This window comes from Ostrea edulis, chromosome 1 (genome assembly GCF_947568905.1).
Source record: "Ostrea edulis chromosome 1, xbOstEdul1.1, whole genome shotgun sequence".
Classification (NCBI taxonomy): Eukaryota; Metazoa; Mollusca; class Bivalvia; order Ostreida; family Ostreidae; genus Ostrea; species Ostrea edulis.
The window spans coordinates 26,215,336-26,239,675 of NC_079164.1; the positions used below are offsets into that span (position 1 = coordinate 26,215,336).

Consider the following 24,340-nt stretch of genomic DNA (forward strand, 5'->3'; position numbering starts at 1 on the left):
AAGTTAAATATGATTGGTGCGTCCGGGATCAGATGACTTTACATGATTATCGTACTAACCACAAAATTGACACACGTCCAACAATGTCTTCATTCTAAACTCACTGACCAGACTTTAAATGCGTATAAAACTCATCACTTCTAGTGTTCGTGAACTTTTGTTTGAAGTTGATTTCTGCAAATATGACCATGACTTGTGTATGAATCTAACTATTTAAAAATCCTATCCTGAACATTTCTGCATGGTATCAGAATTTCCCCTTTCTTTCGATATGGCACTTTTAGTGGGGTAATTTCAATTCATTGCAATGTACTAATTATATATCTGTAACATTTAACCGCATTTCCAATATTCATTATTGAAAGTATGTTGTGGCCAAAAACGGTCCCGTAAAAAGTCACTACAGTTTTCGAGGATACCATTAATCGTTTACTGATGTTAAAAATAAAGTTTATATATATATATATATATATATATATATATATATATATACATATATATATATATATACATATATTGAATATTATTAATATATATATAGTTGTAAACTAAAGTTTCTAAATCGAAGCCCCTGCTAAACAAGACGTTTCCATGAGAGTGAAAAATAAAAACACTTACCAGTGACCTTGATCTTAGCCAAATGACCTTGATTCTCCATTACAAAGTCAGGACTTTGACTCACGGACAGACCTAGTGTTTCGCCCTGAACTCGATTTTACATGTAATTTAGCTTGATTTAGCCTTTCAATGACAAGTACAGTATTTCGTTTTCAGATAATATTTCTTACGATTAATGATTGCATTTTAAACATAACATTTCCAACGAAAGGTGAGGGTGGAGATTTAAATCATTATCTGATCAAGAAATATACTGGGTTCATAGCGGGTGTGACCGGTGGACAGGGGATGCTTACTCCTTCTAGACACCTGATCCTACCTCTGGTGTGTCCAGGGATCTGTGTTTGTTCTCTCTTAATTTTGTATTCTTTATAGGATTCCCGAGATTGATCACTGTTACACCTTTTCCGCCAAGAATTAGAATTCATTGTATCATAATATACAATGTCTTACCTTATATACAAAATGAGAATTTTCCTGTTTTTATTTGGTAATGTTGGATTGGTATTGGGTAGGAATGAATTTTAAAATATCGCGTATCGTAAGCATTTATTTCCACTATCCCTATGAATTCAAAAGTTGTATGAGTAAATCTTTCAATTATGTAAGTTTGTTTCAGTACGTGACGGTCTTAGGAGAATTCTCTGGCAAAATCTTCTGGAAAGTCCCTGTTTTTCGTTACACCGATCTTTTTTTTCTATTTTTGCACACCCTAAATTATGTAGTCATTTTGAAGTACTCCATTCCATATAATCTCATCTGCTCTCAACATTTACATGACCACAATCCTAGTTATCTGATTGTCAAGTCATATATACTATATGATGAAACTTAAAACACGTGTCGTAGTTGGCATACTTACATGTACCTGCATGTAGTTCCTCCATAGACAAAGAGCGACATGCCAAAACAAGGTAAATATGATAACCAATGAGTTTCTCTCATTCCGTTTTTATTATACGCCCGTCTTTAGACGGGACGTATTATGGTACAGTGATGTCTGTACGTCCGTCCGTCCGTCCGTTCGGGGTTTTCTCTTTATAATTTCATTTCCCTTTCACATATCATGCTGAAACTTGCTGTGTAGCTTCTTTGTGGGTCACTCTAGATCATACTGTAATTTTGATCCATTTCGACCTTTTTTCCAGGAGTTTTGCCCCTTTATTTGGAAATAATTATTATATGGAGGGTACATAATTTGTCCGCCCTACTCCTCCCACAGTTTTCAAGTGAGAGCCTTCTTATTATGCCCCCTTCAAAGAAGAGGGGCATATTGGTTTGCACCTGTCGGTCGGTAGACCACATGTTGTCCGCTCAATATCTTGAGAACCATTCTCTTGATGATAATGATATTTCATATGTGGGTTGGTTATGAGTAGAAGAGGACCCCTATTGTTTTTCAGGTCAAAAGGTCAAGGGTCAATCTACTCTGGACATAGGAATATAATGTCCGCTCAATATCTTGAGAATCATTTTTTTGAAAAACATCAAACTTAGCACACTGGTACATCCTAAGGAGTAGATGACCCCTATTGATTTTGGGGTCATATGGTCAAAGGTCAAGGGTCAAACTGGACATTGGAATATACTGTCTGCTCAATATCTTGAGAACCCTTTGCTTGACAGACATCAAATTTGGTACACTGGTACATCTTCAGGAGAAGATGATCCCTATTGATTTTGAGGTCACATGTTTAAAGGTCAAGGGTCAACCTCGACATTGGAATATACTGTCCGCTCAATATCTTAAGAACCCTTTGCTTGACAGACATCAAACTTAGTACAGTGGTGAATATTCAGGAGGAGATGACTCCTATTGATTTTGAGGTCACATGGTCAAAGGTCAAACTGGACATAGTAATATACTGTCCACTCAATATCTTGATAACCCTTTTGCTTGACAGATATCAAACTTAGTACACTGGTACATCTTCAGGAGAAGATGACCCATATTGATTTTGAGGTCAAAAGTCAATTGTTGAACTGGACATAGTAATATATTGTCTCCTATATTTTAAGAATTATTTGCTTGATTGACACCAAACTTGGTACACTGGTACAGCATAAGGAGTAGATGACCCCTATTGATTTTTAGGTCACATGGTCAATTCACTCTTGACATAGGAAGATATTGTCTGCTCAATATTTTGAATTGATGATACTACTATCAATTAAATGATGTGTGTGTATAACCCTTTTCAATTTTGCACCATGGGGGACATATGTGTTTTACAAACATCTCTTGTTTTGTGGAGTGTTTGTATGGGTATTGAAGATGTGCATGTGGGATGGATTTTGATTTTCTACAATTTTTGAGAAAATTACAGGTTGTTGAACTTGGTCTATTTGGAAATTAATATTCTATGGAGGGTACATAATTTGTCCGCCCAACTCCTCCCACAGTTTTTAAGTGAGGACCATCTTATTTTGTGGAGTGTTTGTATGGGTATTGAAGATGTGCATCTGGGGAAGGATTTTGATTTTCTTCCATTTTTGAAAAAATTACAGGTTGTTGAACTTGGTCCATTTTGAGGAAATCTAGATTTTTAAGCTAAGACCCTTTGTTCATATGAAAGTTTGTCACAGCCTCATGATGGCTGATAATACCTGAAGCAAAGTTATACAAATTATAGCACAAGAAAAACAGCCTATGTAAGCATTCCACGGGCGTATTATGTACCGTTTGCGGTACTCTTGTTAAGGATAACTATGGAATATACAGCTTGATGTCCATTATTTGAAGTATGATTCCATTATAAGTAATTAGACCCAACAAATTAATTGATACCGCTATCAGAAATCCAAACAGTATTAAATAAAATATCAAAGACTTTTTAAATCGATGAAAAAAATCAGAGAAATATATGTATGAAATCAAATTCATTTATTGATGTATATGTTTGATTAGAAAATCAAAATGGGGGTCTGATAAAGTTCTAAATGGGAATCTATAAAAAGTCATATCGACAGACTGTGAAATTGTAGAACATTCAGTGAATGCCAATACGTTACAAAAGGACGGACAAGGAAATGTTTATGTTCCTAGAATATTTTTTTTCCATACCAATACTTCCGTGTTACTCTAATCAGAGATGACCTGTATTGAAGTGCTTCAAAAATCAAAGTATGCCCATACCCTATTTCCACGAAACAGTCTTTTGTATTTCGTTGTGTCGAAAGTGTTTCCCTATTCAAAACACTTTGGAAACAGGTCTACATTTAAGTGGAACTATACTCAAATAGACATACTCCTAAGTGGTTTAAATGTTTGATAATCTTGAGGCCTCTTTGACAATATTTTTAGAAGGCAGTTGGAAAAAGACGATGTAGCATATCCTTGGATAATTCTAACTCTTGACAATATGTATAGAGGCATGTAATGCATGTTGGAGCGGTTTACCATGTTGCACGTTCTAAAAATAGTACCTATACCTGTATGGTGTAACACATATCTTTACGATGTTACAGAACCGGTACAATGTTACACAGAACGTCAAAAAGTTTTATTTTTTACCGGTTTATCTTACACAAAACGTCAAAATGTTTCATTTACCGGTTTATCTCACAGGCACCTGAAGTATGGATATTACTACCCTCCCCCCTTTTTTTCATAATTTTTTTTTTGGTGGCAATAATTTCTCTGAAATGTATGAATTCCCAGTCTATCTCATCCCTCTTTCGATTCATGTAATCGTTTCACGCTTTTTGTAAGCTTTAAAGATTGGCCTTCTACCGGTATAATAAAATACACAAGGTAAGAAACAAAAATTTGTAAACAAACAGGGGGTCCCCGTTTCCGGGCACATTTTCCAAGTAATTACAGCGTTACCTAAGGAATTTTGACGAGCGGCAGGTCGGGGAGATGTCATACTACAAGTCTCTTCAACTCAAAACCCATCTCGTCTCTTTTATTTGACACAATCTTGCGTGCATTGATCGGACAGGGCTTCATCTCTTCCACTGGCAGCCAAAAAGGAGGTCACAGAGTACGAATTTGTTGTACGCGCCGTGTGATTGGTTCGCAAAGACATTGCTTAGTCTCGGGATCATCCGAAGGGTCTCGGGATTATTCGCGGACCAATCACACGACACGTTATAAATTCGTACTCTGTGACTTCCTTTTTGGCTGCCAGTGGAAGAGATGAAGCCCTGTCCGATCAATGCACGCAAGATTGTGTCAAATAAAAGAGATGAGATGGGTTTTGAGTTGAAGAGACTTGTAGTATGACATCTCCCCGACCTGCCGCTCGTCAAAATTCCTTAGGTAACGCTGTAATTACTTGGAAAATGTGCCCGGAAATGGGGACCCCCTGTTTGTTTACAAATTTTTGTTTCTTACCTTGTGTATTTTATTATACCGGTAGAAGGCCAATCTTTAAAGCTTACAAAAAGCGTGAAACGATTACATGAATCGAAAGAGGGATGAGATAGACTGGGAATTCATACATTTCAGAGAAATTATTGCCACCAAAAAAAAAATTATGAAAAAAAGGGGGGAGGGTAGTAATATCCATACTTCAGGTGCCTGTGGTTTATCTTACACAAAATATTTTATTTACCGATTTATGTTACAAAACGATGTCAAAATATTTCAATTACCGATACCAAAGGCTACACAAGAGTTCAAAATGATTCAATCACTGGTTTACTATAAATGCACAAGACGGCAAAAATATTTCGATTTATTGTTTATGTTACACAACACGTCAGAACTTACCAATTCTCGGTTTTATGTTGTTGTTTTACGTCCCGTTGAGAAATTTTCACTCATATTGAGACGTCACCAGTTGTAGGTTGTTTATTTATTGACCAAAGGAGCCCTGTGGCTCATAGGTACATTGTGTACAATACAGAAAAAATGACAGAGGATTCAGACTTATTACCATATGTACATATAGAATATCAGAGAAAAAAGTTTAGGAACAGAAATAAATTTAAGTAACGAAAACTGAAACATCATTAATGACAGTTAACAAATAATGCTTCCCTTTGTTTTGTAGCTTTCATCAAATACTGACAAAGCTTATGAATAGTTTTAAACTTATCTACGCTAAGTTGTACAAGTTTGAAAAAGGAAGGTTTTTATAGTAATAAGGTTTAATATATTTTTCAAGTAGATAAAAAAAAAATGCTGGGCATATCAAAACGAAATGAACCTCGTCTTCTATCTCCTGCAAGTTACAAAATGAGCATTTGTGTTCAGTTCTAGGTAAATTTTTGCACCTTCCATTTTCAACATTCAAAGAATGTGCAGAAATTCTGGGGGTACTCCAATGGAATACAGAATTGGGGATTTGGCTGTAAATTCGTGCTACCTACCGGTATATGTGCTCAGTCTGCTATCTGAGTATTGGCCATTTGATTGGGCGGTGGTTGCATTTGGTTGGGCAATTGTTGAATATCAGCTGATTCAGGTCTAGCATTTAGAATTTCATTTGAGTTCGCTATGATTTCGCTTGTAGAACTTATTGCATGCAATTCGTTGGTAAGGGTGAGTGTGTACTGTTCTGCGGTGTATTCGTTTCGGAGACAACTCACAATCAGTTCCAGTAGAGCTTCTATCAGAGCGCCTCCGCTTCATGTCATCTTATCTCTGTTTTCATTAGTCTTTATGGTACCTGTGTTCTTTGTAACGTTTGTCATGCACTACACACGTGTTTGTCGGTGTTTATATTTCAATGGTTTGATATAACCTGTGTGTTTTCCAGGTGTAAAATAAGAAGAACGGTATGAAATCAATTTTCAAATTGTCGAAAATATTCCTTTACCTACACCCTCTCGTTCCCTATTCACATCTTTGTTGCCTGATTCCACGACTCTGCACGCCACTACCCGAAACCAGGTACAACTCGCTCAACTGAACACACCACGCTCAACACATCATGGTGAAGTACCACAAATTTTGAACTATATTTAGCGCTTACAGTCATACCGTGAAGATTCTTTTATGTGACAACGCCTGCCACAACACGGGACCTCCGTTTTTAAGATCATACCCGAAAGACCTGTAATTTTCACTTCTAGATCCTTAACGTTTGACGAAGGAGCAATCACTACCAATGTTAACGTCTTATATTTGATGCGCTCAGGCACGAGCGGGACTCGAATTCACGATCCTCCGGTTACGAAACGAACTCTCTACCACTGAGGTACCGCAACCGGTACACAAGACGTCAAAATATACCGATTTTTCGGTTTATTTTACACAAGACTCAAAATATTTCAAGTCCGGGTTTAATGTTCCAGAAGACGTCAAAATGTTCCAAACACCGATTAATGTTACACTTAACGTCAAAATGTTTCAATTTCCGGCATATATTATACAAAACGTCAAAGTGTTTCAATTTCCGGCTTATATTTTAAAAACGTCAAAATGTTTGAACAGTTACCGGTTTCTATTACACAAGGTGTTGAATATTCTTACCGATCGCAGAAGCTCAATGGTAGAACGTTCTCTTTGTGATCTGGAGGTCGTGAGTTCGAATCCCACTCGTGCCATGGTCGCGTCAACATAAGCAGTGATTGTTCCTTCGCCAAACACTCCGTATTTAGAAGTAAGAATCACTCGAGTTTTACAAATATGACTTTGAAAACGGAGGTCCCGTGTCGCTGCAGAGGTCGAGGACGAGGACGTTAGGAGCCGGATCAACAAAGCAAGGGTAGCGTTCAACACCCTACGACCCATCTGGAACTCCAGACCCCTATCCCAGCACAGCAAGGTCCGCATCTTTAACACCAATGTCAAAGCAGTCCTCCTCTATGGATCCGAGACATGGCGAGTAACCAACACCATCACCAACAAGATACAGACATTCGTTAACAAGTGATTGCGCCACATCCTCAACATCAGGTGGCCGGAGAAGATCTCGAACGTAGAACTATGGAAAAGAACCAGCCAAAATCCAATAGGTCAGGACATCAAGAAAAGAAAATGGGGCTGGATAGGACATACGCTCCGCAAACCAACTGACAACGTCACAAGACAAGCACTAGAGTGGAACCCACAGGGAAAAAGGAAAGTAGGACGGCCCAAACAGTCCTGGAGAAGATCCGTCGAGAGCGAAATGAAGGAAGCCGGAATGACGTGGACTCAGCTGAAGAGAGCAGCCCATAACAGAGTCCGTTGGCGTGGTGTTGTTGCAGCCCTATGCTCCACCGGGAGTCAACAGGAATAAGTCAAGTAAGTGTCGCTGCAGGCGTTGGCACGCATGAGCACTAAACCTAGGTCTAAATTTATTGTTCGCCACCTACAGCTGGTGGCATCTCAATATAAATTTTTAAATTCCCAAAGGTTTGTAAAGAAAACACACGTTGAACCGTTTCAATGAACTATTTACAATGTATGTTCCACAAAACGTTAAAATATTTCAATCACCAATTTATGCTACACATACCATCAAAGTATTTCATAAAACGATTCATCGAGTTGGGAGGGGAATGATATAAACTAACTTTTATTCTCGATAACTTTGTTTCACGATTAGCAGGTGATAGACTGCATGGTTCGCAGCGACTAATTTTCGCGACGAAGATAATCTTTAACAAATACGAGTTATCAAAGGACTTGTATCGCGGCGAGGAACATTCGCGAACCTAGCGAAAAAAACCCACAAGCGAATAAAAGTTGGTTTACAGTAATCATTTTGTTATCTCTAGCAAAAGTTCTCACCAAGGGACTGACAGGGCCTGTTGCTTATAGCTTTAGTCCGAGGACATTATTTCTCGTCTCATGGTTGGCAAAATAATTCTCACCCGAATAACTATTCTATCATACCAAAATTTTATCACAAGGGCTTGAGCACTGAGAGATAGTCGACCAGCCTGTGTTTTCTGGCGTCAATGGCCGATAGTTACTTTATCATGTTAAATTTATGCAATGTCAAATTTTGAAAGAATATAATACAAAATATCTTGAAAAAAAAATGTTTTAAAACTTTTGTTTTGAGATGCATGTGTGTGTATATATATATATATTCCTTAATGCACGGTGAATCAAGAGCCGATATCAGTTTTCTATATTTTCAATTGACGTTTCTTGTGAAAGGGCATATATAAGACAGGAAACCACTATTTCTTTATAACGGAAAATACAATAGGAAATACACATTACCAACGATTAACATTTGTTTTGTATCATCAATTTCATGTCACGTGTCTAATTCCGATTCAGAATGAACCATTTCCACATTCTAAAGTAGCTCCATTATAATGTAGGGCTTTTGAAAACAGAAGTGCTTTTCCTTGTACAAAATCTAAATTCATACACTAGCAGAAATGCATTTCTTTGATCGACAAGGAAAATCGCATATGTATACTGCGAAGGTAATGACAGATTCAAAGAAAAGCGTTTAGTCACACATCATACTGCTTAGAAAGTCTGATGGCGAATTACACTGATCTGTTTAACTCGGAAGCTAATTATTACCTTCAAAGTGTTATTCATTTAACGATTTATGCTTCTAAGAAAAAAAAGGGGTCACATCATCATCATTTTGAAAGTACCTTTTTCAGAAATTCTTTCTTAGTTAGGTGTACTAATAGAACATCAAAGTCATGGACGTTATATGTAGCAGAAAATAGCTTGTTTGTTAAAATAATACTAGGTATCGGGTTTACTAATACACCGCCGCATTTAGGAAATTTCTAACTTCTATAGCCTTAATATAGTTCAGAGCAGTGATTCAGATCATTTTCTTAGGTTTTATGTTATTTTCTATCTAATATTTATCTTTCTATCTATTCTATCTATGAATGAAACCAGCTTTAGTTCAGTGAATGCACCTTCTCTCTCTCTCTCTCTCCAGTCTGGTTAAAACCAGATTCGCTCCAATATTCTGATGGCGCAAATATCGGAGTGGATAAAATAAAAGATCTGTTTTGCTCTCTCTCTTTCTCTCAAACCCGTTGTATACTTTCTTCAATAAATGGGCATGCATATTACTTGCGGCGATATCAGTGATCCACTCAGCGGGAGGAAGAACTACAGCGAAGTATCTGCTGTGTTAGCGCATACTGTGTATAAACATTAAGCAAGTTGGGGCATTCAACAGACTGACAATTTCACTCGGGATAATTTGAAGTTGCTCGGAAACAAAATCCTTTGTAATACATTCAGTTAAAAGTCAGCCTGATTGTGTGACAGTTTAGTTTGAATTGCACCAGCGCAAAAATCGGAGGCAAGCATCTGTTTTCGTGTTTAATAAACATCTGAAATACATATACATGTACATCATATTTTTTTCTTTTATCTCCTGCATGTATTGGAGTGCTCTACTTGTAATAAGCATACATAATTAAAGAGCTAAGCTCTACATAAAAATTCAGTCCGATTGGTCAAAGTACACATGCTTTGTACAAACGGTATTTCATAAAGTGTCGTAAGTGGCCAAATGGCCTGGATTCACATCTAAAGTAGGTTAGAGCATGACATATTTAAGTTGAAAATACACTAGGGTATGAACTGCAACGCCTCACGCCCACATACATGTGTGTACTTCATGAAGTGTTGCAGTTCATAATAGTCCTGTGTATTTATTAAAAAATGAAATGTATTTCTTCTAATATCTACATTTACATTTCATATATATATATATATATATATATATATATATATATATATATATATATATAAGTAGTCCAGTATATATATATATATATGTAAGTAGTCCAGTATATGTATGTGGGCGTGAGGCGTTGCAGTTCATACCCTAGTGTATTTTCAACTTATATATATATATATATATATATATATATATATATACAAGTAGTCCAGTATTCGTTCGCGCATGATAAAACGATTTAAATTTTTTTTATTCGAAATATACATACATGAATATACATACATGTACATGTACAAATAATTTAATTCTTATTGTATTCTAGTCTCTGATTGGTCAAATTCAAATTGAGTAACACAGGTTATTTTTGTAGTATAACCTGGTTTGGTATGGGGACACACTCCCTTGACAACCAGTGGCAGGAGCTATTTCTATCAAATTTGAAATGGATGCTTTTGATTGACTATTTTATTTATCGAAAAATTATTCTTATGTTTAAAGTTTTACATCATATGACTCCAGAGTAGTAACATGTTTTTAGATTTGTGAATGAGGTAAACACAAGAAATGCAAGACAGAGCTCTACAAATTTTATCTATGTTACAAGAGCCAAAAACAGAATATTTTAGAAGATCTTTTATCATTTCAGCAGCAATTTTATGGAACTCATTACCAGATTTTATAAGAAAATGTACAACTACCACATCTTTTAAATCAGCCTATCTAAAACATTATTTTGACACTCAATGATACTCGTGTGTTTATTGTCTCTTTTCATTTAGTTCTTATCTGTAAGTATACAAATTGTGATATTTCCATGTTCTCGATATGTATATATGTTATAGACAGGACCACAATGTAAACTAGTTTATACAACTAATTGTGCAATCCTGTATGAATAAAGGGTATTATTATTTCTCTCTCTCTAAATTTACATCACAGCACTGTTTTGATTAATTGAATATTGTTTAACGTCCCTCTCGAGAATATTTCACTCATATGGAGACGTCAGCACTGCCGGTGAAGGGATGCAAAATCTAGACCTACACGTATACTCGGCGCTAATGACCATTGAACGGGGATGGATCTTTATCGTGCCACACCTGCTGTGACAAGGGACTTTGCGGTCTCATCGGAAGAGCCACCCCATTTAGTCGCCTCTTACGACAAGCAAGGGGGTACTGAGGACCTATTCTAACCCAGATCCTCACGGGACGCACTGTTTTGAGTCTTCTATGGAATAGAAAGTCAATATGTGCAATAAGATACTTCAGTTTAAAACACAAATTGTTTTCTTGTTGTCAAGCAAGACGTATATAATCTACTTGTACGCAAATCATTGTTGTAAAACATCTTTCTCTGCAAGATAGATTGTGTATGTATATATATACTCTCTTTATTGTTATTTCCACTTGGCTAAAAGCCAAGAAGTTAAGGACATCGTCCGTTGTTTTGTTTTTAAAGTATTAGGAACTGAAAAATTGACTGTCTTGAAGTACAAGATATGAAATGACCGGTGTCATCTCAAACAAAGCTCACATGAACCAAACAAGCAACGCACGGGAACGGACTAGCTACAGTACCTGGCCATAAGCAAGTCATCATTTCATTTATTTGCTATATATTTCATTGAATCAACAACTTTTATAAAAATAAATTGCGAGGTCAATTTAGTCCCTAATTTCATGATTTTTTCACTTATTATGTAAAATTGTTCAACTTTTCTTTTCCTGTGATGGTAAACAAATTGTGATACCATAATCATTGAGAATAGTTTATAAAATCATCAAGGCAAAATTTTCAACCTCAAAATACTATAATTTCTTGACAAATCTGTGCCGTAAAATTTCAATTTTGCATTTGACGCGTGATTTCACCGCAACACCTACAGATGAAACTATTTTGAAATTACGTGACGAAACTATAATTAATTCTGTACTTTTTTAAATATCATATCCATAAAAATGATCCAATGTTGCAATAAGTTGGGTTTTTTTTTCAAAAGGCATTTTTTAATGAAGTATATAGTGAAAATATAAAATGATGCCTCACTTATGACCAGGTACTGTTCATGTTTATAGTATCTTATCAATCTCCTCCGTTACGGATGTGAATAATTTTCTCACAAAATACCGTCGCCGTGTTTCTTCAATAAGATGTTATAAAGTGACACACATATTTCCCTCAAGATCTCAACACCCGATACGGGGATTCTGTTCTATGTCATCTTATCTTTATTGTTAAAGATATCTTATTGGTTGCTCACCGGAAAAAAGAGAGGGAAGTCCCACTTGTAGAACTTCATTACAAAACCCGTTTTATCTTACCAACCGACACATGAATTCGAGAAAAGCTACTGACAAACAAGTTGATGGTACAGGGGTTTCAACAGTCTCGACTGAAGTCAGCATTTCGCAAATTTTATGGTCGTTATAACGATCTAGTTCGTCAATACAACCTATCATTGGATCAAATGCTGTCTAACGTGTTTCATATCGATTGTTGGGCCGTTCTGGGCACACTGATTTTGACTACGGATAATTCCGTTTACCTGATCATGATATAGGGCTCACGGCGGGTGTGACCGGTCGACAGGAGATGCTTACTCCTCCAAGGCACCTGACCCCACCTCTGGTGTGTCCACGGGTCCGTGTTTGCCCAACTATCTATTTTGTATTGCTTATAGGAGTTATGAAATTGATCATTGTTCGTTATCTTCACCTTTCTTTTAATAAAAAATACCAGCGGAGCTTAAACAACTGTGATTTGTTCCCTGTAATAACGGTGTCTATCAATCCGGTCTAAAGCAGTGTAGAAAACATTTTCTAGAATTTTTACAAAAGAACTTACGACGAACTTTACATACTGGAATTTTCCGGTTTATTGTAAGGTCATTCACTCCAAATGCAAAATATTTTTTAAAATGTTGAAAATTAAGCCTCAGAAAAGTTTTGTAAAACGGGCCCCAAGACTGCTTCATCCCTAGATCTTGTTTTTTTTTAAACATGCATAGGTGAAAGGTGAAGATAACGAACAGTGATCAATCTCACAAATTCCACAAGCAACACAAAACAGACATACGGGCAAACACGGACCACCGGACACACCAGAGGTGGGATCAGGTGCCTAGGAGGAGTAAGCATCACCTGTTGACTGGTCACACCCGCCGTGAGCCCTATATCTTGATCAGTTGAATGGAGTTATCCATAGTCAAAATCAGGTAATACCTTTTTTTTTTTTTTAAAATTCGTTACGGTCTTCTGACATTTTACGAAATTATTATGGACCAACATCCTTTGGAAAGTACACAGCACCATCTCAAAACAATTGTAATCTTAAATGTCCAAATGACCTTCAACTTTGTCTAGACATATCGCAAGGTCATTGGCAATCTTAGTGAATAACTCGAAATATAGAAAGAAATACAAATTCTTCCCTTTGAACATGGTATCGAAATATTTCAATATGAATTGACTTGCTATGAAATCAAAATCTCCCAGTACTGTCTGTCAGGAATCTGTAGTAAAGTTGTTCATCTCTCTCTCTCTCTCACACACACACACACACACACACCAAAATCCAACCAAATTTACAACAAAATAAACCTTCAATTATAACTTTAATATGAATGACTCATCTACCATATTTGTAACATCAAAAAGTAAATCATATGTATGTATACAACGTAATAAAGTTTTATCAAACTTAGCTGGTCTCCAGAATGTAAATAATAATTGAATTCCCTGTTGTATTTTGTAGAAAGACTTAATGAAAACAAATGTTGTAATAAAACATAAGTGATGCTATTTTTCTGTGACATGGTTTTCTGTATCACAGGCCTATAGTGTAGGAGCGGCCTTTTGGATTGTGGATCGGTAAGACAGAGGGCTCCACGATAGTCCACTCATACCAAACATTCTTTGCATTACAGCTTCTCCAGATGTGTAAAACAATACGGTCATCCTTCTTCACATAAACCGGGGTCTGAAATACAACAACCAGACAATGCTTACTGGGCCATTACACAGAGTTCAATTTTTCGGTCTTTGGAAGATGTCTCATGTGTCTCCTGTAAACAATCATTCCCCCCCCCCCCCAAAACAAATTCATAATAGTTTATCTCTGAAACTACAGGGTGATGAAAATCATTTCAATGCAAGTATGAAATCATTATAAGCCTGTTTGCTGTGTTTGTGTTTTACTATGTACATAGGGAGGGGTAATATATTCAAATTTTTTAACATCATAGAAAATAGACCAGTCCCTTATATTTTAGAAATTTTATATTTGTACTTATCACAATGAAACTAAGCCAAAATAAATGTATATCAACCCACGCATCCATTTTTCTCATTGTAACAAGTGTCCTTGAGTTCTAACACCCATCTTACACGGTCCATGGTCATTGGGCATACCTCTTCCAGTCACACCATGCTTTTGATAGATTTGATCTTTTAAAAATAAATTTCAAAATTTTTTGTTTTCCTTTTTCCTTGCCAGTTAATGGTTGTTTGGTCTTGATGCCCCCTCCCAAAATCCTGAATTCTCATCTGGAAAAGTTTAAAATCATGCAGTCCTGCACCTTGTTTAGCTCATTATCATAATTTAAAATTCTTTCTCATTCATACAACACGTTTTAAAGAAAAACCCTATATATCAATCCTTACTTATAAGTTTTGTGAATTATGGTGACATATAAACACTGCAATACTTTCCCATTCACATACAATATTATGTCAGACAATTACAAAACACTATTAATATTGTTCAGAGTCTCTTAACTTCCTGTATGATTTTCATACAGGAAAACACATTTATGCAATATCTATATGTATCAATATAAATGCTAAAATATGACAGTGATAAGGGCTCTTCTGTGTAGGAGGTGCATTTAGTGGAACTTTGAAAGACCCATTTCATGACCATACAGTTACTGGAAAAGAAGGGGTGACCTAATCAAGACAGATGTTATTTGCCTGGAGTGGCTAGGGTCTACCTAAGTGCTAATTGCTATACACAATGAAATACATGGAATGTAAAAAAAAAAAAACACCAAAAAAAACAAAACAAGATGTGTTTGTGAAACACAAATGCCCCCTGATAATGGTGAATTCCAAAGATGGCCAAGGTCACAAGGACAAATATCTTAGTACCAGTAAAAGATCTTGTCATAAGAAATGATCATGTGCAATATGAAAGCTCTAACATTTACCATTTAGAGGTTATGACCAATGTCAAATTTTTTAAAAGTATGTCAAATGTCAAAGTCAAAAGGTTTAGTACCCATGGAAAGGCATTGTCACAAGGAATATCAAAGCTCTAGCACTCACTGTTCAAAAGTTATTGACAAGGTTAAAGTTTTCAAAATGTATGTCAAACTCCAAGGTCAAGGTTACAGGGTCAAAAATGTTGGTACCCACGGAAAGGTCTTGTCACAAGGAATAGTCATGTGAAATATCAAAGCTCTGGCACTCACTGGTCAAAAGTTATTAACAAGGTTAAAGTTTTCAAAAAGTAGGTAAAACTTCAAGATCACAGGGTCAAAAATGTTGGTACCCACGGAAAAGTCTTGTTACAAGGAATACTCATGTGAAATATCAAAGCTCTAGCACTCGCTGTTCAAAAGTTATTAGACAGGATGACAGACAGGACAAAAACAATTTGTCCCCCGATTTTCGATCTCGGAGGCATAAAAAAAACCAAGAAGTGTTTGTAAAACATGTATGCCCTGCATGGTGCAAAATTGAAAAGGGTTATAAACATGCATCAATTAATTGATAGTAGTGCCAAACCATTTCAAAATATTGATCAGACAATATCTTCCTATGTCCAGAGTGGATTGACCAAGTGACCTAAAAATCAATAGGGGTCATCTACTCCTTATGCTGTATCAGTGTACCAAGTTTGTTATCAATCAAGCAAATGATTCTTAAAATATAATATGTTACTATGTCCAGTTTAACCCTTGACCTTTGACCAGGTGACTTCAAAATCAATAGGGGTCATCTACTCCTTAAGATGTACCAGTGTACCAAGTTTGATGTCTGTCAAGCAAATGATTCTTAAAATATAGAAGACAATATATTATGTCTAGTTTAACACTTGAACTTTGACCAGGCGACCTCAAAATCAATAGGGGTCATACTCCATAAGATGTACCAGTGTACCAAGTTTGATGTCTGTCAAGCAAAGGGTTCTTAAGACACTGAGCGGACAGTATATTCTTATGGCCAGTTTAACCCTTGATCATGTGACCTCAAAATCAATAGAGGTCATACTCCTTAAGATGTACCAGTGTACCAAGTTTGATGTCCTTCTCCAAACTTAACCCAACTTGAATCCACACAATATAGGGATTCCCCTAAATTCATTTATCATATAAAATGTTATCCCCATTTTTGTGTCTCGTCCTTTTTCCTTGCGAAAAAAGATTTAACCCCCCCCCCCCCCCCAATATATCCAATATGAAACTTTGATCTCATATTGTGACCCCACCCTACCCACCAGGACCATGATTTAAAAAAAAAACGTGCATCTGTTCTACATGAGGATGTCTGCATATCAATATGACTTATCAAGGCCCTATCATTCTTGAGAAGAAAATTAAAAATATTTTTTCCAATATATCCCCATGTAAACTGATCCATAATTTTTCCCCATCCAACTCCTGGGGGCCACTTGAAAATGTTTTGAATCCAATTCTTTAAGGATCAAGCTTCAGCTTTTGTCCTTTCTGGCCAAATGGTTAAGATTTATAAAAGATGCTACCATAATTTATCTATTTCTTGATTATCTCTCCTTTGAAAATTCTTCACCAAAATGAAGTTTTATGGCAAGTTTGGTTGAAATTGGCCCAGTGGTTCTGGAGAAGTAAACAATGTGTTTAGCGACATATAGACAACAGTTAATCAGAATAGCTCATGTGAACTTGAGCTTATAGCACAGGTGAGCTAAAAATTTAAAATCATGTTGATATAAAAATCTATTGGCTATTCAAGCAGAAAACTTTTTAATATCAAAGTTTATGGTTTGCCAAATCTCCTCACCTTGATAGGAAACAAAATTGGGAACCAGCTAAACATTCCTGGAGAATGCGTGTCTGGGTGAATGCCTGCAACATACATCATTTAATTCATCATGTGCAATCATGCACTAAATACAACAACCCATACTTTATCTTACATATAATTGAATGTAAGACATCCATATCACACATGTACATCCGACAAGCAGCTTCTGTGGAAATATTTCTAATGCATTGCTAAAAACTCAGGACCAACATAAACATGCACACCTGCTTCCAAATATTATTTATATAAAATGATACTGGTAGTTTATTCCTAAAAGTACACCTTCTGTCAAATTCTTATACAGATCTGTTGCAACCTTTTGCTACGATACTACAAATAGCTGTACTCCTTAAATCTAACCTATATCCCCAAATGAAAAACCAAAATCCTAAACTAAACACCAAAATCTCCAAGAACCGTAAGCTTAAGTGGACATGTACGGTGTATATACATCTATATACAAAACACTTTGTGGAGTGAATGTTAGTTTTGAAATCGATCTCTTTGTCCAAAGTGGTATAATGTGCCTATGCCTTTAGGAGTTGTGATCCCTGAATACAAGTTTTAACAAAATACTGATGAAACATATCGTTTGTTAAAATCAATTTTGTATTTTCATTTAGTATAGTCAAAAACTTTCTGAATTTCACTAAAATATTTGATGTAATTCATATCTTTGGGGTGTTTTTATTTGATAGGTGACATAATGTATGGTGGCTATAAAATAATTGTTTTAATACATACATAAGCAATACTGCAACTTATTTTGAATCATTTTAAAGCAGTGAGTGTAAGCAAGAATGTGCTTATATTAATATCAACAGTTGATTTTCAATTGATTCATTGACACCTCCGAGCTGATTGTGTTACTTAAACAGGGATGTGAACTGTTCATTTAAACAATAAAATGCTTTCTTTGTTGTTTCATTGGGTGATGAAGGAAGCTAGCATTGCAGAAAAAATTCATAACCCACATAAGTAGGTTATGTAAAATTGCTATCTTCATCACCTGATGAAACAGCAAAGAAAGACATTTTAATGTTTATATTTTTATGCATTGTTTTAAAATATAAACCAGATTTAAGTACATATACTAAAATTTCGTATAGTTGACCCATACCCGAGTGCATGAACTGCATTGCTTCACATCGGCATACTTTTCATGAAGCACTAACACACAGAAATACAGTGTAATTCTGTTATAATAGTTTATTTCATAATTTCCCTAGAGCTAAAGGCCTTCATAAAAGTAAAAATGAAGAAATATTTTTGATATGTTATTGTGTTATGAAATCAAATACATGTACATTTTGTATGTTATGCAAGAATCTAAAATTGAAAATGGCAGCAACATTTTTTGACTCTTTGGACACAAAATAACCAACAAAAGCAATTGGTTCTACATATTTATATCAATAGGACCAACAGTGTTAATCTTCCTTCAACCTTAGTTCCTGGGAATTCGGTTAAATTTAAAGATTTCGGTTACTCTAATCACTCCTTTTGCCACATATACCAAAAAGAAAACAAGAATATGCTCCCTGATCTACATCTAACCAATGAACTACTTCATGTGAAGAGTGACTTGTACAATGATCAATATCTAACCAATGAACTACTTTAGTGACTTGTACAATGACTAATAACTGTTGAAATGAAAGATACGCCTGGAATGACATACTCAGATTTCAAAATACTTGGCTTTCCCTATATCTATAGGGGTTCTCTGTGCAGAATCAAACACTGACCCCTACCCACCCCTTCTTAAGTGTCATAAAGATCACTTAACAAAAGTTTGAATTAATGGATCAATACATGATGACTGATTTTAAGGAAACTCTGGAAATTTGGAAAACAAAATCTTCAAGTAAAACATATTCTAAATAAAATACATGATTCACCATTACATATATGGTCAGTATTGGTTTTTTCCCCATTCACTTAATGATAATATGAATTACATAATGAGGTGATGATCTAAATCTTGTTTAAAATTGGTTGGCCTATAATTACTGTTCTGGTATATAGTTAGTGTGGCTTATACAGGGTTCGAAATTAACTTTTTCAAGCACTAGTCCGTACGGACTAGTCACTATTGATGTTCACTAGTCCGCAAAGCATTTCACTAGTCCGTCCAGTATATCAAAAAATGATCTTCATTTTAATCAAACTAAACACATCACAGTTGCAAACAATTCAATTTCTGACACCTACAAAAGAAAAAGAGACCACCATATTTTATTTCGCATTCAAGATCTTCAAAAGCATACAATATTAACCTCCGAGTTAATCCTTTGATAAACGTCCATAAGTGCGTTCGAGATCGATGTTCCTGTTGTTTTGGTGTTCAGACCTTAGAGTCACAGGAGTTCGAAATTTTATCAATAAAGTCAATAAAATTCACTCGATTGACCAAGTCATGAGCTATAGTGTTATGAACTACAGTGTTAGAGTCGTGAATGACGAGAACATGTGCATACAAACATGCATGTTCTCCGACCACACTACTTGCAATTCTTGCACCTAGAACACGTTCTCGTGATGTGTACTCGGCGTTCGGAATCGGCAGGAATTTGACAATGTGTGCACGTTCGAAGAACGGTGGTCTCAAATGCACTCCATGTGTTTGGAAGATCAGACTGTCATAGTCAGGCAAACACCTGACCATGCAGGTAATCAACCATAAGTTCAAACATCTAAGAGACTCAGACAAATCTTGCTAAAATCTTTACCAATTCAAAATTGATTTCCGGATTTTCACTAGTCCGTACGGACTAGTGCTATAGAGAGTTCACTAGTCCGACACGTTTTCTACTAGTCTCGGACTTACGGACATGAGTTAATTTCGAACCCTGTTATAAATACTTCCTGATTTCAATCTGAAACTCTGCATCATTCCACATAAATGTCTATAGTATTTCTGGTAAAATTTGATAATGCAGTTGTGGTCAATTAATTTTCACTTACTGAGATTCACTTTGTCAAACAAAACTGTGTCAAAGTAACCAGCAAATCCATGGAGGACAGCGTCTTGATTGATCTCAAACTCCAGCGATGCGTAACGAGTATTGTCGATAACAGCATCTGCAAAAATTTCATGCAATCTTTAAAAAAAAATTCAATGCATATAAATACAGTCAAACCTTGTTATCTCAAACTCAATGGGGCTGCGAAAACACTCCTGAGATATTCAACAGTTCGAGATATTTAGGTTGAAATATATACAGAAAATGTAGTTGGGAATTCCAACTCACTTTGACATATCTATGGTATTGGAGATATCGATGTTCAAGATACCAAACTTCAACTGTTAATATAAACTCAAAGCCTCACATACAAATGTATGTTACTGTTGAAGAAAATTGTTGGTGTAGATTTTTCTGTTGATTGCCACATCATTACATTGAAATCTGATCAGCATTGTTTGTGTGCAAACTATCTATTAACCTAATAATATCAATAAAACTTAACTAAACTCTGACATGAAAGACAACAACGGGCCGTAACTGAGTATCACACATAAAGAAGAACACATGTCAAACTTTGTCCCAAAAGGTGATGATAATTTATATCAATTCTGCATGATAATATTATGACTTAAATAATAACCTAGATCTTGCCAAAATGACCATGATTTTGAGTCCAAACACACTGTTCATTTTCTGTGTTGAGTAACAGTTCTAATGGTCATCCCATCTTCATCTCTTTATTTTTTTTGGTCCAATGACTTTGACTTGGCCAAATAACCTTGATTCACAGACAGAGCTGTCACAGCAGTTTTTGGGACAGGATCCCAATCCCTTAAGATTGGAAAATTTTTGTTCAGATTGAAATTTTTAAAATTCAAAATATACAATCAGCTTTTGTTTTAGTTACGGTAACTCCATACTCGCATTATTATCCGATAAAAGTATTTAAAAAATGTATTTATTTCTGTTTATTAGAGTTAAAAAATTAATAAATTATCATAATAAAATATATAGGTCATCACATTTTTTAAGATGCAAGACATACATAAATAGAATCATGTATCAACGTCAGAAAAATGCAACTTTCCTTAAACAGCATTATCAGAATGTCACAAAACTCGTTTGAATGATATAATAGTATTAATAACAATTTTTTACAAAATATCAGTGAAAAATAAAGGAAATCTATCACATAATGGACCAATGAAAACAGAGTTATTGCCCTTTGATTCAATATTCTGAAACATATTGATCATTCATATATAACTTAAGTCTTTTGACATATTTTCACAAGATTTTTACAACAACTATTGGAAAAGACTCCAACAAAAATCATGTTGAACTTCCTATCATGCATAAATCTAAATAAATCACCAATTCATGTTGAACTTCCTATCATGCATAAATCTAAATAAATCACCAATTTTGCAAAATCTTATGTTACATTAGGGTGGAATTACTTTTAAGATTTTTTTTTTGAAGGTAAAGACCAAGATGAACTCTCACTCTGTTACATTCATTCAGTAACACCCCCCCCCCCCCCCCCCCCCCCCATCAAAGTACATGGACTGTAATTTAGAATTCTCTGAATTTTGACAATAGGTGATCATTATCAAGGGATTTTAGAATGTTCACTGAGCAGTACATGGAACAACTGATAACACTGGGCAGTTTATGAATGAGATCTAACAACACTCAAGCTATATGACAAATTAACTGACAATTTTTTAATTGCTGAACTCTGCCTTAGGTTACCTTACTCTGTCCAAGCCGTTACCCTAGCTGTTTTAACATTGCTACGATAAATTTCGTTTAAATTATGTTTGAGACCAAGGCTGTCTGTAAATGGAGTTTTCCTAACGAAATTAATCACATATTTCTTCCATTATTCAAATATGAAAAATGAAGTAAACAGATCAGGAAATTTACACAGTGACCACCTGGGGTAGTCGAAGTGTGAATGTCTGACTATCTTAAATCACTATCTAATAATTAGGAGTTTACTATGATTTGTAAAAAGTTTGATTGAAATTGGCCCAGTGGTTCTGGAGAAGAAGATGAAAATGTGAAAAGTTTATGACAACGACGCTAACAACAGACAACAGAAAGTTTTGATCAGAAAAGCTCATTTGGCTCAGGTGAGCTAACAATGTATTGCCTGTTCTGTGTACTTTCATTCAGACAGTTGGTTTGACACGGCATCCTTCCTATTTAGTTTGTTTTGATTTTGAAATTATTTACCTCTGTTTGGGTGTTTGAAGTTGAACACTTCTTGTGGAGGAGCAAGCATCTGAAAGTTGTGAAGTCTGACCACATATGGTGTCTCAAAATTGTGCTAAAAATAATAAAAAAAAGTATATTCATTAATCATCGAATCAATTATGGTGTGCATGAACTTGATTATTGGAAAATCCCTTGTTTTACAACTGATCAAGACCATTGCTATAAAACTAAAATTCAAAATATGCTGTGAGCAAGCATTTTGTTAGTACTGCATAGCAATACATGTCCCCTACTGGTCCCAATACATGTCCCGATACACATCCCCTACTGGTCCCAATACATGTCCCCTACTGGTCCCAATACACGTCCCCTATCGACCCCAAGTCAAGTCGTCTGCATAATATTCTGCGTGAATAATCGTACATCAACAGTTTATGCAAAGAATAACCAGGCCCCACAAAATAAAAGCCATATTTGACAGATTCAATTCCATTTTTGTCACAAGTCACAAAATTTGAACTTAATCTGTAACTTGACAGGTAAATTTGAACTTAATCTGTAACTTGACAGGTAAATTTGAACTTAATCTGTAACTTGACAGGTAAAGCAATGTCCAAAATACTGCATCAAATGAATATCTGCAAGCATTAGGGGCGAGATCAAAAGATCGATGTTGGATAAATATCTAAATTCAAATAGTTAAAGGAAGGGGGATAAAAGCAAGTTTCTTTCATCTGACACCGATTACACTTTTTGGTGAAAACTATGTGAATTAATTTAGTTTTTTGTCAGATATTGAACTTTTGATCTCACCCCTTACTAAAAGAGTGCAGAAAACTTTGTATTTGCATTAATTTTCTAAGTCCAAGGGCCATAACTCCGCAAAAATTAAACAGACTAGACTTGATCGGTAACTTGTCATGGTAATGTACCAAACATCAAATAAATATCTCCAAGCAAGACAAAAATTATGGAAAACTGTATATTTGCATTTATTTTCTAAGTCAGAGGGCTATAACTCCGCAAAAATTCAATGGACCAAAACAAAGAACATATTTCCTTAAAGTACCTCAATATCATTGTGTTTCAAATTTTCCTATAAGTGCCCCTCAATTCTTAGCCAATCAGAAAACAGTAATACGGTCACTTGAAGCTTTCACCATTTGTTTGAAAATAAGCAGAATTTTGTCAGAAACCTCCACAACCCCTCCTCCACCCCTTTTTAATGGTTTATTTCATGATTTCCATGCTTAATTAGCATATACATGTAGTATAATATCTTATTGTATGTATTCTTTTGCAGTATGGTGCAGCCTTGCCTTTATAGTGTGACACTTGATATTATTAGCATTTTTAAGGTGTATATTAGCTGGGATCAATTTGTGTAATATACATTGTTTATTTGCTCATTTGCAAACCTAGTACACAATTAGTAAACGGTTGTTTGTATTAAATTGTCCCAGTCAATTAATTTTGTATATTTTGGTCTATTACTTCATTTTGTTTGAACTTGGTTTATTATGTCATTTGTTTGATCATGATAATAAATGACATGTTCACTCAAAATGTTGTGTTATTTCATTAGACACTTCAATGATTATCCAGTAACAAAAACTGAGCTACAGAATGCCAGAGTTTTTGTTCTTATATGAGTTTTTCTATTTCAAAATTGCAGAATATAAAAGAACTGTGAATGATAATATTGTCTCTTCTCCTACCTTCTGATGAATTTTTAAAAGTTATCATTTTTAAATAATTTTTTTAATGATAACATAGATATTTTTAAGAATATTCATAAAAGTTGATTTACAACTGACAAAACAAAAAGAGATAACTATAATTTGGGTTAAAATCATGTAATACTATTTCATTATAGAAATCAATGGGAAACAGAAAATATTTT

The 24,340-nt window shown here is 35.2% G+C and overlaps 1 protein-coding gene and 1 long non-coding RNA gene across 4 annotated transcripts in view; one reads left to right on the forward strand and one right to left on the reverse strand.

Annotated features, from left to right (window-relative positions):
* The first annotated feature begins 1,625 nt into the window (after window positions 1-1,625).
* LOC125663820 (uncharacterized) lies at window positions 1,626-24,139 on the forward strand. The gene is made up of 3 exons (XR_007365653.2): window positions 1,626-4,882; window positions 6,327-7,798; window positions 23,741-24,139. It is a non-coding gene; the product is annotated as an uncharacterized LOC125663820 (long non-coding RNA).
* The window catches only part of LOC125663819 (protein arginine N-methyltransferase 5-like), a 44,642-nt gene continuing 34,079 nt past the window's right edge, over window positions 13,778-24,340 (reverse strand). For 2 of the 3 annotated variants that reach the window (XM_048896202.2, XM_048896203.2), the window contains 4 exons: window positions 22,456-22,549; window positions 20,213-20,329; window positions 17,222-17,286; window positions 13,778-14,159 (listed from right to left, as the gene is read on the reverse strand). In XM_048896202.2, the coding sequence (XP_048752159.1) occupies window positions 14,007-14,159; window positions 17,222-17,286; window positions 20,213-20,329; window positions 22,456-22,549 (429 nt within the window). In that variant the 3' untranslated portion in view covers window positions 13,778-14,006. The remainder of the gene's footprint in view (window positions 14,160-17,221; window positions 17,287-20,212; window positions 20,330-22,455; window positions 22,550-24,340) is intronic. The other variant, XM_056154397.1, reaches the window with a different exon arrangement.